The sequence below is a fragment of the Triticum urartu genome, chromosome 3A (genome assembly GCF_056163025.1).
Source record: "Triticum urartu cultivar PI428250 chromosome 3A, HENAU_Tu73, whole genome shotgun sequence".
Lineage (NCBI taxonomy): Eukaryota > Viridiplantae > Streptophyta > Magnoliopsida > Poales > Poaceae > Triticum > Triticum urartu.
The window spans coordinates 724405558-724422131 of record NC_141875.1 but is presented as its reverse complement, the minus strand read 5'-3'; the positions used below and the strand labels follow the sequence as shown (position 1 = coordinate 724422131).

The 16574-nt window shown below is 42.9% G+C and overlaps 1 protein-coding gene across 1 annotated transcript; it reads left to right on the top strand.

The window, feature by feature from the left end:
- Window positions 1-9093: 9093 nt before the first annotated feature.
- On the top strand, window positions 9094-11160 carry LOC125549428 (uncharacterized). Its single transcript, XM_087517299.1, has 3 exons — window positions 9094-9599; window positions 10008-10708; window positions 10780-11160. The coding sequence occupies exons 1-3, from the start codon at window positions 9229-9231 to the stop codon at window positions 11001-11003; spliced, it is 1296 nt and encodes a 431-aa protein (XP_087373425.1). The 5' UTR covers window positions 9094-9228; the 3' UTR covers window positions 11004-11160.
- The last annotated feature ends 5414 nt before the right edge of the window (window positions 11161-16574 follow it).

The following is a 16574-nucleotide window of genomic DNA, read 5'->3' as shown; positions in this document are numbered from 1 at the left end:
AAACGGCTACGACGACATGATTGAGAATATGTATAGATACACTCGTATCTATGTTAGGAAGAACCTGATGCTGAAGGAAACAAAACATGGAAGCCATGGTGGAGACCTTGGCTAGCATCATGACAAAGGAAGACAATACCAGATTGAGAGGGAGACGGCTGAGCTGATCATGACCAGCTACATACTTGCCCTTTTTATAGAGGGAGCAACGACATACATATGTTTATTTTCTTTTGAGAACAAGGACCTATATATATTCAGAAAGGCAGAAAAAAAGAATTGTGATTTTGTTTGTCCTGTTTGCACATGCATGCATAGAACCCTACATGTTGCATGTTGCCGTTCCAAGATGTACATGATAGGAAATCAACTTTTGCCTCGTACGCTTGTAGGAGGGTAGGAAAACAATACTCCATGTCTCCAACTATGTCTCCTCTCCAATTAACTCAGAATCAGATAATTTAGATCTGATGGTTACTTTTATCTTCAATTATGCCTTCTTGCCTCCTTAAATCTGAATCACAATATTGAGATCTAATGGTTATTTTCTTCAGTTAATTAAGACAAACGCGGAGGCTCAGATGGTGTTCCAATTAGTAAATATAAGATATAAGATATATGATGTTTTATACAGTCAAAATCAAAGGCATAGAGGTACTACTAATTTTATTTGTCTGTGTTTACTCTATCTGTTATATGTCACCCTATTCTTCAAGCCAACTGGTCTACACTCTTTCTTACGTATATATGTTGTCTCGTGTAATATAGTTACACCAGCTTGTACGGCATAGAGCCGACAACAATGATATTTCTTAAGAAATAAATGATTTTGCTACCTATCTTGAACAAACCCATGCCAACAAGTATTTGTAGTACTAGATCAATGTCTGGGATACCAACCACAAGTTGGATGAATGTTTATCAGTGATATTAGATTGGTAGATATATTTTGTATTAATATTGTTAGACCAAAATATGTATAATTACAATTGGACATATGATATAAAGTTATATTCATATCATTAGATTCCATTTGGTTTCTACGTGATATGTATTATGCCGATGTGCGGATTTAATACTCATCACAGGCGTATGATCTATCGTTGTTTGTAATACTTGTATGTTTTGTCGTATTATATGTGTTCACATAAAATTACAAAGTCTAATATCTATGATCTTCCTATATGTTTATTTATGAAGATCTCAGTTCTTATGAAGACATCAACAAGGGGTGACTAATTTCTTTTCTAGATGATAATTGTCCATAGTTATGAAAAACAAATCTATTGTCATCTATATGCTTACGAAATGTAAACTCTTTAAGCTTGAAGTAACTGTACATGCTAAAAGATGATGATTCTAAAAGTATGCACTAGTCTTGCAGAGCACGTGGTTCAGTAACATATTAAAACATTTTTACTCGCAGAATTATTAATTATTAAAACCAACTATAGTACGTATGATTTGGGCAAAACCTTTGTCCAGTATATCAAACGGAACATCAGAATGTACTAAAACAGTTTATTTACTTTACCCATGCAAATATTAGTCACACAAACCATCATTAATACATATTGTGGAAAATATTACTCCACATAGAGAACAGATAACCGAAGACCACACCGCAAATAGAACATCGGATTGTATCCATGTAACTTAGCAAATCACTCTTTCATCTGATAAAACATCACTACATGCATCGCATTAAAAATCCAAACTAAATGCATGGGACACTAATCTATTCACTAATATCCACAAGATTAATCTCAACTCTTTTTTCAGAAATGCAGAACGAACACACACACACTCATAAAAACACACATACACCCACCCATATCAATAGACACACGCAAACCATACCTCTATGAGCACCTCTGAAATGTTGATCCGGAAGATATTGAGATTGACAGACTCACCACGTGTGCCTCACAGCCGACGGGAACATCGTCTCCCACTAAAAAAATATCACCGGGTAGCCTAGAATAATTGCAGGAAAATGTCAGCACCCTTGCCAAGTCTAGGACTTGAAGCCAAGTGGTTTCCACGACAATCAACCTAACCACCTTCTCCTCGTCCCTTTCCTCTGGACAAGACCATGGAACCTACTATCTTCCTGCGCATTTATTAGTGCCACTCACACTTTGGGTCAAAGTTTGACCATAAATTTAACTAGCATAATATAATTTATATGTACCAACAATAATATCATTTGAAATTTCCTTCAAATACGTATCTACCAATATAATTTCATGACACATAACTTATAATGTTTTCATTGTATCTAAGGTCAAAGTTTAGCACAAAATACGAAGGGGACTAAGAAACCCAACAGAGGTAGTATTAGATAGCAAGGAGCGGCCGGTTTGAGGCAACAGGGGGTCGCCGCTTCTGCTAGAATCACCAGCAAAAGTAGGGGCGAAGGGAGGTGCGAGGATGGGTGATGGGAGGTCATGCCACACCGAGCAAGTCATGGGAGCCAAGAATCGTCCATCCGATATACTTGGGTTGTGATGTTTTTTTCCTCTGAAGGACCATTCTTTTCTATCCAATTTCCAATTTGTCATGAAAAAGTTGCGGGGTTAATTATATGGCAATTATTTCAGCACAGTTACTAGAGATTGATGCATACATTATAAGAGCATATACAAACATTAATAGTGGATAGGGAGACAAGATGGACCTAACTGGATAAATTATTTGAACCAGAAACGTATGGAAGGGAAAGCATGACAATTTATTAAGTGTGGGGACAAAAAGGTACAACGATAAATGACTACCATGTGACATATGCTTTGAGGCCCCCTTAGGATGCCAAAACTACTGGCAATTAATGACATGACGAAAGAAACAAAGGAAATGCATGCATGGATCGTATTTGTAGAATGACCATGCATCCCTCTACATTTCAAGGCTTTGACAATTAAAGCTCCATTTTTTCAGTCAAAAGCTTTGACACAATGTATCTTCGACAAGAACACTTTACACTTTGAGGGCGGGAGATTGAAAGAGTGTGTAGTTTCCTAGGTAGTTCTTGTGTTATAAGATATTATATAACCTAGTTTGTTGAGTTTCACAGAGGTAACTAGGCAGATGATTTTCCAGAATACAAGCCAAAATTTTGTCATGTTTTAAAACTATAGTGCTACCATTTTGAAATAACTCTCATATTTCCTATATACCTAAAAGAGTCATTCCCACTAACTTATTTATCTCAACGTGCAAGCATGCCACATCACCATACAATTATGGATTACATAAGTCCCACCTCAAGATGCAACCATGCATGAGAAAAGGCCATCACCAGATGCCATGCAACGGAAAATATTTTCATTCTGTGATTCTACTTATATTCAATAAACATATTACAACTGTGCATAACCAAATATAATAAATCATATTTCTTTTATTTTGGTTCACATGTTTTTAATCTAAATATTTATATTCCATACAGCCAAATCTCATTGAAATATATTTCAACCGATTCCCGTAGCAACGCGTGGGGTATCATCTAGTTAATTCAAGCTCGGGCTCCATAGAGTCCCTCTTCAAAGAAAAAAACATATTTGACAGTTCAAACATAATATGAAAATAACTAAATATGTTAATATGGTTCTATAGTACATATTTATAAAGTTTAATCATGAAATACGTCAACATGTGAGCCACCCAAAAGGACAAGTTCATGGATTTTGAATTGTGACAGTGCATGTACTCTTGACTTTTTCCGAAATCAGAATTTCGTTACCAACTTTTGTTTATCACATGCCTAATAATGTATATCATCATCAAACTCCCCGCAAAAAAGACAAGTTCATGGATTTTTAATTGTGACAGTTTATTACTCTTGACCTTTTTCGAAATCAGAATTTGTTTACCACTTTTGTGTTTATTCATATGCATAATAATGTATATCATCATGAAACTCCCCGCAAAACAAAATATCGTCACGAAACTTTACACATATGTAGTATACACCTATATATGAACATGCCTAATTCTTTTTGAGACTTCTATATAACATTGAATGTAATTTCAGAACTTCTCAGAAAAAACAAGCTCCATGGAGCATTGGCTCTACAATGCATTTTCTATAGGATTGAGTCTTCTTATGTACAAACAATAATTACTCTATTATAATTACTTATAATTCTAGTTGCACAATCAGGAATCAGGATGCCAGTTTTCCTTTTCGCCGGCGCTAAGCATCGATCGGCCCCCAGCCGCTCGATCTAACCTCCTGCAGTCGTCTAATCTGGCCTCTGCCACATGATTGTCTTCTTCCTCCAGTCAACACATCCTAGAAAAACGCGCACCCCCTCCATAGCTGCGAGTGCGATCCCGTCGAGCTCGCCGGCCCCTGACGCTGCTCGTGACACCCTCACCCTCCTCGCCATGTCCAGCTAACACAAACCTAAAAGAAAAAAAACCTCATGTACTCGGTTGGAGCAAAAAAATTGCGGGTTAAAACTCACTTGCAGTTCCAGAAAAAATCTCAGCAACAGAAATACTAAGGTAGTTAATTGTACCAAACAAATTAACCAGTTCTAGCAAAATATTTAACTGGTTCCAGCAAACATACTAGCGGTTCCAGCAAAAATCTTAGCAGAAAAAAAACTATGGTAGTCATTGTACAAAACAGAATAGCCAATTTCAGCAAAAAAATACACTGGTTCCAGCAAAAATAATCTCAGCAGCAAATACACCGGTGTCGATTGTAGGAAAAAACCGTTCCAGCAAAAACAAATGCGGGTTCGAGCAAAAAATATGTGTCGTGGGGCGAGGGCGCGTCGGGTTCTAGCACCAATGAACACTGGTTCCTGCATAGCCGCATGCCGGTTGCAGCTTCCAGGTCGGTTGGTTCCAGCACCTCTAGAATCTTTACCTTTGCCGGTTGTTTTTTTTCTGAAAAGGGGGATTACCCCCGGCCTCTGCATCAATCAATGTATGCGGCCATATTATTAAATAAAAATGCAACGAAGTCTTAAGGTCCAAAGAGGCTCATAAACTGAGCAGTAGTCAAAACAAAATAAATATGAAAAGCGCCACATCCGGCAATATAGAACTGAAAAGTGCCACATCCGGTGATAAAAAACATGCTACGATGCCTACACACCTAGCCTATTATTATCTCTCCACCCAAATCGGCTGAAGATAGCCCGTGCTACCGTCTCCCAGCGGTTGCACCCAATAACCAAAAGCTCCATGAAGTCCGCATGAGTAAGGACCACGTACGGATCCATGTTGTAGCTCTGTAGATAACCTGCAACTAAATGGTGAATTTTGTCCCATTAAAAATCATATCATTCCTAGTGTTCCATATAGCCCAGAATAGTGCATGTATTCCTATCCGAATATGTTTTGCGATGTGTATGTCCACTCCATTAAGCCACGTCCCAAATAACGTGTTTATGCTACTTGGGGAATGAATGTTAATATCTATATGAATTGGTCGCCATAATAATTTTGTGAGAGGACATTCGAGAAAGAGGTGTTAAATCATTTCATTTTGATCACAAAAACAGCACCTGGAGTTACCAACTCAATTCCTTTTCACTAAGTTATCTTGGTTAGAATGACTTCTTTGTGGACAAACCACATAAAGATTTTAATTCGAAGCGGAACTTTAATCTTCCAAATGTGCAAAGACCTCAACAATGGCCCGGGGTCAATTAGGTCCGGATACATGGATTTCACTGAGAATATTCCATTTGTGGTTAACTTCGAGCGAATTGTATCCGCCTGGTCAAATAGCTGAACATCCATCAACCTATAGACCAGGTGCAACCAAGCATTCCGACGTTCCCCTACTAGGGATCTCCTAAATTGGATATTAAGCGGTATTGAGTATAATACTGTGGCGACATAATCCTCCTTACGCTGCACAGTATTATATAAGGAGGGATATTGCAAAGCCAAAGGCGTCTCCCTAGCCATGTATCCTCCCAGAATCTAGTAGTGGTACCATTACCAACTAGGAACTACACCCGTTGGAAGAAAGTAACTTTCATCCTCATTAACCCCTTCCAAAAGGGTGAGTCTGTTAGCCTAGCGGTGAGATGGGCCAAAGTCTTAGAGTGTACGTATTTATTCCGTAAGATTTGCACCCACATACTCCTCGGTCTCAATAGATATTCTGTATAGCCACCTGCTAAGCATACATCTATTCTTTACCTCTAAATTTTCGATCCCTAACCCGCCCTGGTCTTTTGGTCTACAAATGATATCCCATCTAGCCAATATGTACTTCTTCTTGGCCTCATCACTTTGCCAAAAGAATCGGGATCTATAGAAGTCAAGTCTTTTCCGTGCACCTACCGGTGCCTCAAAGAAAGATAGAAGGAACATCGACAGACTCATCAAAACCGGATTTATCAAAACCAATCGACCTCCGTAAGACATTAGCTTGCCCTTCCAGCAGCTCATTTTCTTTTCAAATCGGTCTTCTATACATTTCCATTCATTGTTCGTTAAACATCTATGATGAATTGCGAACCCTAGATAACTAAAAGGTAAGGATCCCATTTCACAACCGAACAAATTTCTATAGTCATCTTGTTCCTCTTTGGATCTCCCAAAGCAGAACAATTCACTTTTATTGAAGTTGAGTTTGAGCTCAGATAATTGCTCAAAAAGACAAAATACAAGCTTCATATTCCTAGTGTTTGCAAGATCATGTTCCATTAATATAATAGTATCATCCGTGTATTGTAGGAAAGAGACACCCCCCTGTACAAGGTGGGGGACGAGTCCTCCTACTTGGCCACTCTCTTTGGCCCGACCAATTAGTACTGCCAACATATCCGCTACAATGTCAAACAGCATAGGAGACATGGAGTCTCCCTAATCCCTTACGTGTCTGGAAATAATGTTATATATTATCATTGACTTCTATTCCGACACTACCTTTCTGTATGAATGAATCCACCTGAGATCTCCAAGATTCATTGAACCCCTTCATATGTAAGGCTTGCTGAAAAAAGGGCCATTTGACCTTATCATACGCTTTTTCAAAATCCACTTTAAAGATAACACCATCTAGTTTCTTCGTATGGACTTCACGCAGCGTTTCATGTAGGACCACAACCCCTTCAAGGATGTGTCGTCCTGGCATGAAAGCAGTTTGTGTTGGTTGCACAACCGAATGGGCTATTCGTGTCAACATGTTCGTGCCAACCTTTGTAAAAATCTTAAAGCTTACATTGAGAAGACAGATCGGTCTGAATTGCTCAATAAGAATAGCCTCAACCTTCTTTGACAACAACGTTTTTGTTCCAAATTTGAGGTGAAACAGGTTTAAGTGACCATCGAACAAATCATGGAACATAGGCATAAGATCTACCTTTATGATATGGCAGCATTTTTTATAAAATTCCGCCGGGAACCCATCCGGCCCAGGGGCTTTATTATGCTTCATTTGCATTATTGCATCAAACACCTCTTTCTTAGTGAACGGAGCAGACAACACCTCATTCTCTTCTAAGTTAAGTTGAGGTATGTTCCCAATCGCACTCTCTTCTAGAGCTATGAAACTTTCCTAGGGTGCTCCAAAAAGCTTCTAATAATAATCAGAGATGTACAATTTTAGTTTCTCATGTCCTACAATTGTACCCTCATCTTGTTCGAGTTGAATTATCTTTCTCTTTCTATGTTTCCCATTAGCTATCATGTGGAAAAACTATGTATTATCATATTCTTGGACGATCTTAGAAACCTTTGCTCTAAGCGCCCATTTCATCTCCTCCTCTCTCATAAGGGCTTGTAACTTCTTCTCGTTCTCATTCTTAATATCTCGCTCAGACATATTAAGAAGGGTGGATTCCGCTTTGACATCAAGTTCATTAATAATTTGTGCCAGTCTCTCCTTTTCAACTTTATAAATACCACTTTGGTTTTTGGCCCATCCCCTCAAGAATTGGCACAAATGTCCACAGCTTGCCGGTTGTAGCTCACCTCACGAACGGCTCCAGCAAAGCCACCATCGCTGGGATGCAACTTTCACCGACGCCGGTTCCAGCACACAGGGGGCACCCAAGTCGCGTCACCGACTGCCTCCCGGCAGATTGCACCTCACCGCCCCCAGTAAGCAGCTAGCCCTGGTAGCCGATGGTCGTGGCATTGTCTCAAAACCAGAGTAGTGGTGGCCATGGCCGCTGTTTCAGATCTGAAAGACGGGTAGAGGAATTCGCCTTGGAGATGGGTGGAAAGGGCTTTGAGTAGGTCTGCTCGTTGGGCGGAGGCTGCCAACGGGCAGTGGTCAGGCCGGGATTGGAACAGAATTTCAGAGAACGGCGGAGGCGCGGATGGGAGGAGCGGAGCAACGAGTGTTGAGACAGAGCACTGCTACATAGACGACACCTTGGCAACCGATGTATGCACGACACATGTTGACAGCCGTCCATCACTTTGGTTGCATGGGTTGGTACCATCGATCGCAGCTTCGTTCAGAGATCGGCCGCCCATGTATCATGTGCATAGTGATTTCGGTTGAGAAAAGGATAAGGAGATTGGGAAAGTGAAGATAGACACGAGCGTGGGAAAGGGACCGGACACTCGTCCAACGCTTGTGTTATTTGTGCGACGTTTGATTTGTCGCAATCCAACGGCGCGTGTTGGACCGGCGCGGCCATTAGGCCGGCCCGCCAGTGGGAAACGTTTCTCATTCTTTTTTGCCGGGCCGGACAAGTCTGTAATCGAAAGTACTAGTGTTATGACTTCCTATCACCAAAGTTGCATATGTATTAACAATTGAATTTCCACTGAAAAATGGTGTGATTGTGAAGATAAAATATAAATAGTGTGCAGCCAATGCAGCATCCGGGGCCAAGTGGAGAAGAGATAACGGCTGCCGCTCTTGGACTCATCCGAGGCCAGGTGGAGAAGATGAGGCCACGCCAGGCCAGGCTGCTTTAGTCACGGCTGACGGCAGGTTGGAGGACGATCGAAGCAAGACAAGGGCTGACGGCTGTTCGCCTCGCCACCGAGCACGCGCCGCACTCTGACGTCCGGCGACACCCGAGCTTTGGATTCGTGTGACAAAAGTGCAAGACAAAGGCTGCTGACGTCTGGACACTCCAGTACAACACTTCTCACGCACGCACGCACGCGGTGGCGCTCCTCACCCAACACGCGCCGCCCGGCCGCAGAGAAGAAGAAAGTACCAGTTCACTCATTGTCAAGCCAAGCCTCGATCCCCAGTTCCCCAGCCAACACTCGCCGCCCGGCTGCGCGATGGGAGATCCAGACGAACACGAACGTCAAGCCGTAGCCGCCGGGGAGCTTATCTCTGCCTGCAACCCTCCTCCCACCGAGGGTAACGCCGTCGTCGGCGTGGCAAACCTGCCGCCTCCTGGATTCCTCGCGGCCCTCCCACACGCCGGCCTGAACACCAGGGCCGTCGGCCTGGTCGATCCCGCCAGGCAGGAGCCCAGGGGCCGCGCGCTCGGCCGGGGAGACAAGCGCCGCTCCGTCCAGGGTCTCGTCAACGAGATCGACCACAATTTGCCGGCGGGAGAAGCCCCGGAGGAGGGCGAGGGCAGCGCGGTGGAAGCCCCGCAGGAGACGCCCACGCAGAGGAAGCGCACGCATCGATCTGCCATCAGGTCTGTGCTAAACTGGTACGGTAATTATAGTTTGGTTTGTTCTACTGTGGAGAATCTCGAGGCGCTACATCTGGTGTTAGCTCGTGGAATCGTTGCATATCTGACGCACCGTTGATCCTGGCTAGTGTTTTAGTCTAACTGTTGTGTAAAACTAGAAAGAAATACTTAATACATATACTACTACATTTTTAGATTTGATTTCTTTATGTAAGTCTAGTTAGTAGTATAAAATGTACTTATACCAAACACAAGAGATTAACTTATGAATTAGTTACGGTGATATTAAAATCGAATTGATCATCCTTTATGAGATTGGTTCGGTACTAGAATTAGTTTTAAACTAATAATTTCATGCTTTAGTGCCAATGTTATATGTACTTGAGATTGATATATATACTGTTGTGTTAGGAGGAGGAAGCAGAGTGGGTCCTCGACCATGGCCAACCTGGACGACGATGGCCAGAACAAGGATGAAAGCACCGGGTTGGGGCTCTCCGCGAAGCGGAAGAGGAAGAGGAGCAAGTACCTCTTGCTGCCATACACCAACGATCTTGACGGGCTGGATCTCGACGAGAAGGAGGAGGATGTCGGTGTCCGGGAGATCTTGCTGTTGGTGCGCGGCTTCGCCAAGGACATATTTCATCGGAGGTATTTTCCTCGGGCTGCAAAGGGGTATCTCGGAAGGCTTAGGAGCACAACGTTCTTGCCGGAGAATACTTTTGCAAATGGTGTTGTTGTTCCTGAATGTCCAGCAGAGGATTCTTTTGCAAAAGCTACTGCAGATGCTACAATTGTGGTATCTGATTCATCATGTGATTCTGAAAAGAAACAAGGCGAAGGTGCATTCAAGGGGAGCGGAGGGAAGAATGATCAAGATGGAAGTGGAGGTTCTTCTATCAAAGGGAAAGAGGTGGAGAAAGCCCCTCCACCAAAAAACCATCTTGACCATGGCTTACTTATTACTCCCACTATTCCTATCAGGCAAGTGAGGCCAGAAGGTGTGATAAGCCATGTGAAACCAGGAGTTGAGGTAGATACTGTCACAAGTGTGCAGAGGCCAACGGAAGAAAACGTTCCTCCTACAACTGGTTTGCTTCCTATGCATGAAGGCATATCTTCTCAGCCCACACATGGAAATGAAAACATTGTCCAAGAACAAGAACCTAATGCTTCTCTGCAGGTGATGGTTCTGAAGGTACCGAACGTTCATCCACCCCCACACCTGCCCCGACAACTCAGCTGAGCATCCCTGAAATGATGAGGGGGGTCAAGCACATGATCTCGCACCTGCAAGATGGAGTCAAGCCCATCCAGGAGAACCTTCTAGGCGATTTGCAGAGGCTTCTGGCAAACCTGGACAGGGCACAACCCGGGCCTTCTAGCTCCGCGACTGCTACTTCATAGCCCCTGTCCACCGTCTGGCTTCGTGGCTCTGGCCTCTCCATAGTTCTTGTTGGTGTATGGGATCTTATTGTTTTCTTTTCGTGGAGCTTCTTTTTTCCATTTGATGATGAACAAAATGTAATTGCAAAGTCAATGTGAATGGTAGACATTATTATCATGTCGTTGCTTGCTTGCTTGTCACTTAAGACCTTTTTCTATACATCAACCCTCATTATACAACCATGATGCACCACGCCCCGGCTACCTCCACAATGCAGCACGCCCTGCCGCCTCCTTATTGTACCGAGCCGACCACCTCCATGTTGCACCACCTACAACCTTCTTCCTCACCACATGTCGGTGATGGATCCGACTCACCCCTACGATCTGATAACACTTGACGACAGAGGGCCACCCCGTCGCAGGCTGCCTTCCACCTCCCCACCTGACGATGGATCCATGCATCAAGCATCGTCGTGAGCACGTATAAATCGTCCGCTTGGAACTTGGGCGACATGGTTAGGAGACACGACAGCAGGCGTCAAGGAGAGTGTGTAGTTGACAAAGGACGAGCGCGCTGAAGAGTTTGTTGCATCTAGGGCATTCTCTCTTGCGCTGCTTCCCTCTATTTGTTGTGGTGCTGATCTCTAGGCCTACTATTGGTGACAATGATGCAACGAACGTCTCCCACGCCCTCCTCCCATGGCCTCCCTGAAACGACCACAAGCCGGTGATCTGGTCGTGCGACAACTACGATACCTCCATGTTGTCAACGCCAATGGGATGGCCCAACGTCCTCACATCCCCCTTCCATGCCCTACCTATGATGCCAGTTGTTTTCTGTTAGTTCCAAAAGCTGCTACCATGGCAGACTCTTTGCAAAATCTGCGCAAAGACGACACGGACTCCTCCAACATAATGGGCTATAGCATGTCATTAAATTATGAATTGCATGTGATGTTAATCCCTTTTATGCACCTTATTTGATGTGTCGTTTGACCTCCGGCCATGGTGTCGATGGTTTAGGCAATGTGGATGGTGGTCTGCGCAGGCGAATGCGAGGGTACAACCTACTAGAAGGCTAGGAGCGGCCAGTTTGAGGCAATATGGTGGTCCCTGCCACCGCTACAGTTACCTGCGGGAGTAGGGCCAAAGTGAGGGGCGAGGGAGGGGATGGAAGGTCCTGTTACGCCGCAACCTGTTGTGGGATCTAAGGATCGCACGTTCAATATAATTTTTCTGTGGCAGACCATTTTTTTCTTTTCAATTCCAGTTAAGAGTTTATAATGAGCAAACTACCGGTTTAATTGTATACAAAATTGTTTGTGCATAATTATTATTAGAGATCGATCCACACATTAAAACTTCATGTGCAAACATTATTTGTGGATAGGGGGACAAGATGGACCTAACTGAATAAGTTGCTAGACAAGAAAGTGTCTTGGAGGGAAAGCATGGAAATTTATTAAATGCAGGGACGCAAAGGTACAACGATAAATGACAACCTTGTGTGATACGCGTCGAGAGCCCCTCAAGATGACAAAAGCCTAGTCATTAATATCATGGTGAAAGAAACAGAGGAAATCCATCGATGGTCCATATTTGTAGGAAGGCCATGCGGCCCTTTACGTATGAAGTGTTTAACAATTAATTCTCCATTCCATTTATTCAAAAGCTTTAACACAATGTATGTTCGACATGAAAGCTTTACAATGGAGCTACTCGGTGCTATCTGTATACGCTATCAAATTCGCAGGCCGGCAGCTTGAAAATGTGGCCAATGTGATCTAGAAGTCTAAGGCCCCTCCTCGATGCAAGTTCTTTGCGTGGTTGGCCTGACGCAACAGGTGTAGGACATCATATCAGTTGGCTAGGCGGGGATTACCCCCACCAAGCTGCTTGCCCTCTGTGTGATCAAGAGGAGGAAACAATGGAGCGTATCTTGGTTAACTGTGTGCTTGCGAGGATGGTATCGGCAGAGGTTCTATCATCTTGGGGGAGAGGTGAGTGGAAGCCGACCACTGATGACCATGTTCTCTCCTGGCTCATCGTGGAGCGGCCGGGGATTCATCTCGAAGGACGTGCATGCACTTATCTTGTTGATGTGTTGGACGATCTAGAAACATAGGAATGACATTGCCTTTGACAATGTGTCTCCATCAGTTCCCATAGTTCTCGCTAGGATTCCTAAGGAAGGGAAGATTTGGCACCTTGAGAGGTTGTTTAGCGGAGATCTCAATGTTTTATTTCCAAGGTTGTACAGGCATATTAATAGCGAGTAGTCCGACAAGTCTAGGGTTGGTGGTGTAGCGTCTGCACTGAGGTACCCCATTCATAAAACATTGTGTGGATGGGCTCTTGCCTCTCCTCTCTTGATTGTTGATACACATGCTTATGCATATCCTAGAAAAATGTTTCCACTTAGAGGTAAGGAAGTTGAGGAGAGTGTGTATTTTCATGGGTAGTTCTTGTATTGTTAGATATCCTATAGCCTAGTTTGTTGAATTCCACACAGATAACTAGGTAGATGATTTTCAAGAATTTTCACCAATATTTCAGCGATATTTTTTAAACTATACTTCTTACGTTTCAAAATAACTCTAATAGGAGTATTATATTTGACTAGAGCAAGGAATGATGCATACTTAAGTGGGGACCTTGGGTTCATCCAAGTCCAGGTGGGGTCATGGAGAAGATAATGGCTGCAAACCTCGAATTCATCTGAAACCGGGTGGAGAAGATGACGGCACCTCCTTTAGTTTAGCACTATCATCGGGTGGAACAGGAGTGGTGTATGTGTTTTTAGTGGGATGTACAAATGGTGGAATAGTTGCATAATATTCAAGAGTTTAATAACTAATACAAAAGTTTTTTTACATTTTTCAAAAAATATGAATGCAAATGGATGTTTACTACGATTGGATTTGTTTAGAGATAAGTGTTTGTTTGGTTTGGAAGAGTTTATTTTCTTCTCACAGCAAATATGCATGTGCATGGCGGAAGAGAAAATTGATCTATCCACCAAAATACCCATCAGCATAGCACTGTAGGGGATGGGAGGCGCATGCCCAGGTATATAAGAAATGCATATCCTACTTCAGTATCAATTACTAAAGTGGATGTATGTGTGACCATACATGGATTGGTCAGTTTCGCTTTAACCCTGAGAACCAACCTCTGGTTATATGGTTAGGAGGGCAGTGATACCCAAATACCACCAGGAATTAAACCACATGCTTGACACATTAGTTAGGAGGACAAAATATTCTTTCAGTGGGAGGCGACGATCGCGTCGATAGTGAGACGCTTTGGTGACTTCATAAATCTCAAGACCTGACGGCTCAGTCTCTCTAGGGATGGGTGTATGTACATATTTGTGAGCGCTAATATGTTTCTTAAAAGAAGGTTCCCTTTAACCTTTGTATGCAGTTTAATGTGCCTTGTGTTGCATGGAAGAAAACAAAACACCACACATTTTTAGTGACTCTATCATGTTGCCACTTTTCATGTTCCCTACCGCTGTCGATGATAGTAGGGTTTTTTCTGCATGCAATTCAAAAAATTGATGAAACCACATTCATGTCCTTTGACGGCGCCTCCTTGAGCATCACACTATCACCATAAGAAAGAGTAGTGGTGCGTTGAAGTGTTACTGTATATATACATTTTTTAAAATATTCAAAAGTAAACAGGTTTCACTATGTTGTTTTTTGGATGAAAGAGGAGTGGTGCATTGAAGTGGGATTATTTATATGCATTTTTTTGTTAATATTCGAAAGAAAACAGGTTTTTACTTTGTTGTTTTCTTAAGAAAATGTTGGTTGTTTGGTTTGCAAGATTATATTATGTTCCCTTTCTTTTGCACTATTTGAACATTGTCCAAATGCAGGCATTTCACGTGGATAGAGATCGCTAAAAAACATGCACGCTTTGGAGAGGCTGAACCGCACGCATGCTTCCCATTCCCCATACAATAGAAAAAAAAACACTTTTCTCTGCCCTGATCAAAGGTTAAATTTCAGGTGGAGCGGCCGCCACATACACCCATCACGTGTGCACCTTTTCCTAGTGAGTCAATTCGCTCGCGTTCGTTCCCCTTCCTCTGGCGTTCAAAGCTTATCTCATTATATTCCCATTCCTCTAGCGTTCGTTATTATTCCATCGCGCCCCATCTATCTCTATTCTCATTGTCCCCCGTATACATCTGCTTTCTTCACCGATGTGGCACAGCAGCTGAGTGTTGCTTCAAGGGTCATCACTCGATGCTACTGTGCGAGGGGGGGTTGCCGAGGAGCATAGCTCTATCACTAGTACATGACCTCCTCATTAGCAGCATTCCGTGGAGCCAATTAGCAGCGTCTAGGCGGCACGCTGCCATTGCCACGCTGCTGGTAACAAGTTGCAAGCAGTGTCTCGAGGGAATGCTACTAGTAGATGGTCTCTAGCGGCGTGGCAAACACTACTAGTACGCACCATTCTGGCAGCATTCACGGGCGCAAACTCTTGTAGTCCTATATAAACAATGGCAGTGTTTGCCTGTCTCGAACACCGCCGGTGTACTTTGTTCAGAGCAGCGTTTACAGAAGTCAAGTGCCGCAAACATGCTCAATAGTTAGTAACTACCGCAAACGCTGCTAATGTTTTGCTAGTGGAAAAAGTAATTTGCCACAGTAGAAAATTGCTGTCGTAGCACCGTTTGCGCATTCAATACATACACATATAAAGTATGTGTTGAATTAAAAATTGTATGTTTATCATGTTTTATATGAATCCAAATTTGCAAATTGTGACATACACGCGTTTACATGACACAATGATATCGATATTTCAATTATACATGTCGTATTTGTAAAGCACCTTCCATGGTCAATCTTTGACGGCGGCGGCACGATTCAGGGCGACTGGTGTGGATTGTTGAATTTAAAGTTGACAACTCTGTGATGTCTCATAATAAAGAGAACAAATGTCATTATAGATCCTATCAAACGATATACTGACACATATATAAAACTGAAACATCTGGCACATCGATACCAAACATAGGAACATGGCATTTATGAGAAGAAGTGCTCATTTTTCTGTCGTGCCAGAATTATTATGTTTCCATGCATGCATCCCTAACATAAGGAGGGGTGCCAAGCACATGATCACAAGCCTGGAAAATGGAGTGAAGCCCATCTAGGAGAACCTTCTAGGCGACTTGCAGAGGCTTCTGGTGAACCTTAACAATGTCCGGGCCCGGTCTTTCTTGCTCTGTAAGAGCTACTCCCTAGCCCCTGCCCACTGTTTGGCTTCTTGGTTGTTGCTTCTGCAGAGTTCTTGTTGGTATATGGATTCTGCTTGTCTTCTTTTGATGGAGATGTGTTTTTCAAGTTGATGATGAACGAAATGTAATTGCAAAATTCCATTGTTATTTGGTGGTTGCATCATTCTGTTATTGCTTAATTTTCACTTAATATGTTTTCATGCACATCAAACTCTTAATCTACAAAGAATTTCTCATTCTCCAACACCAAAACCCGAACTACAGAGAACAAGGAAAAACTACACACCCCTTGTCGTAACCTTATTATCCCCCATCCCAGTGCCTCG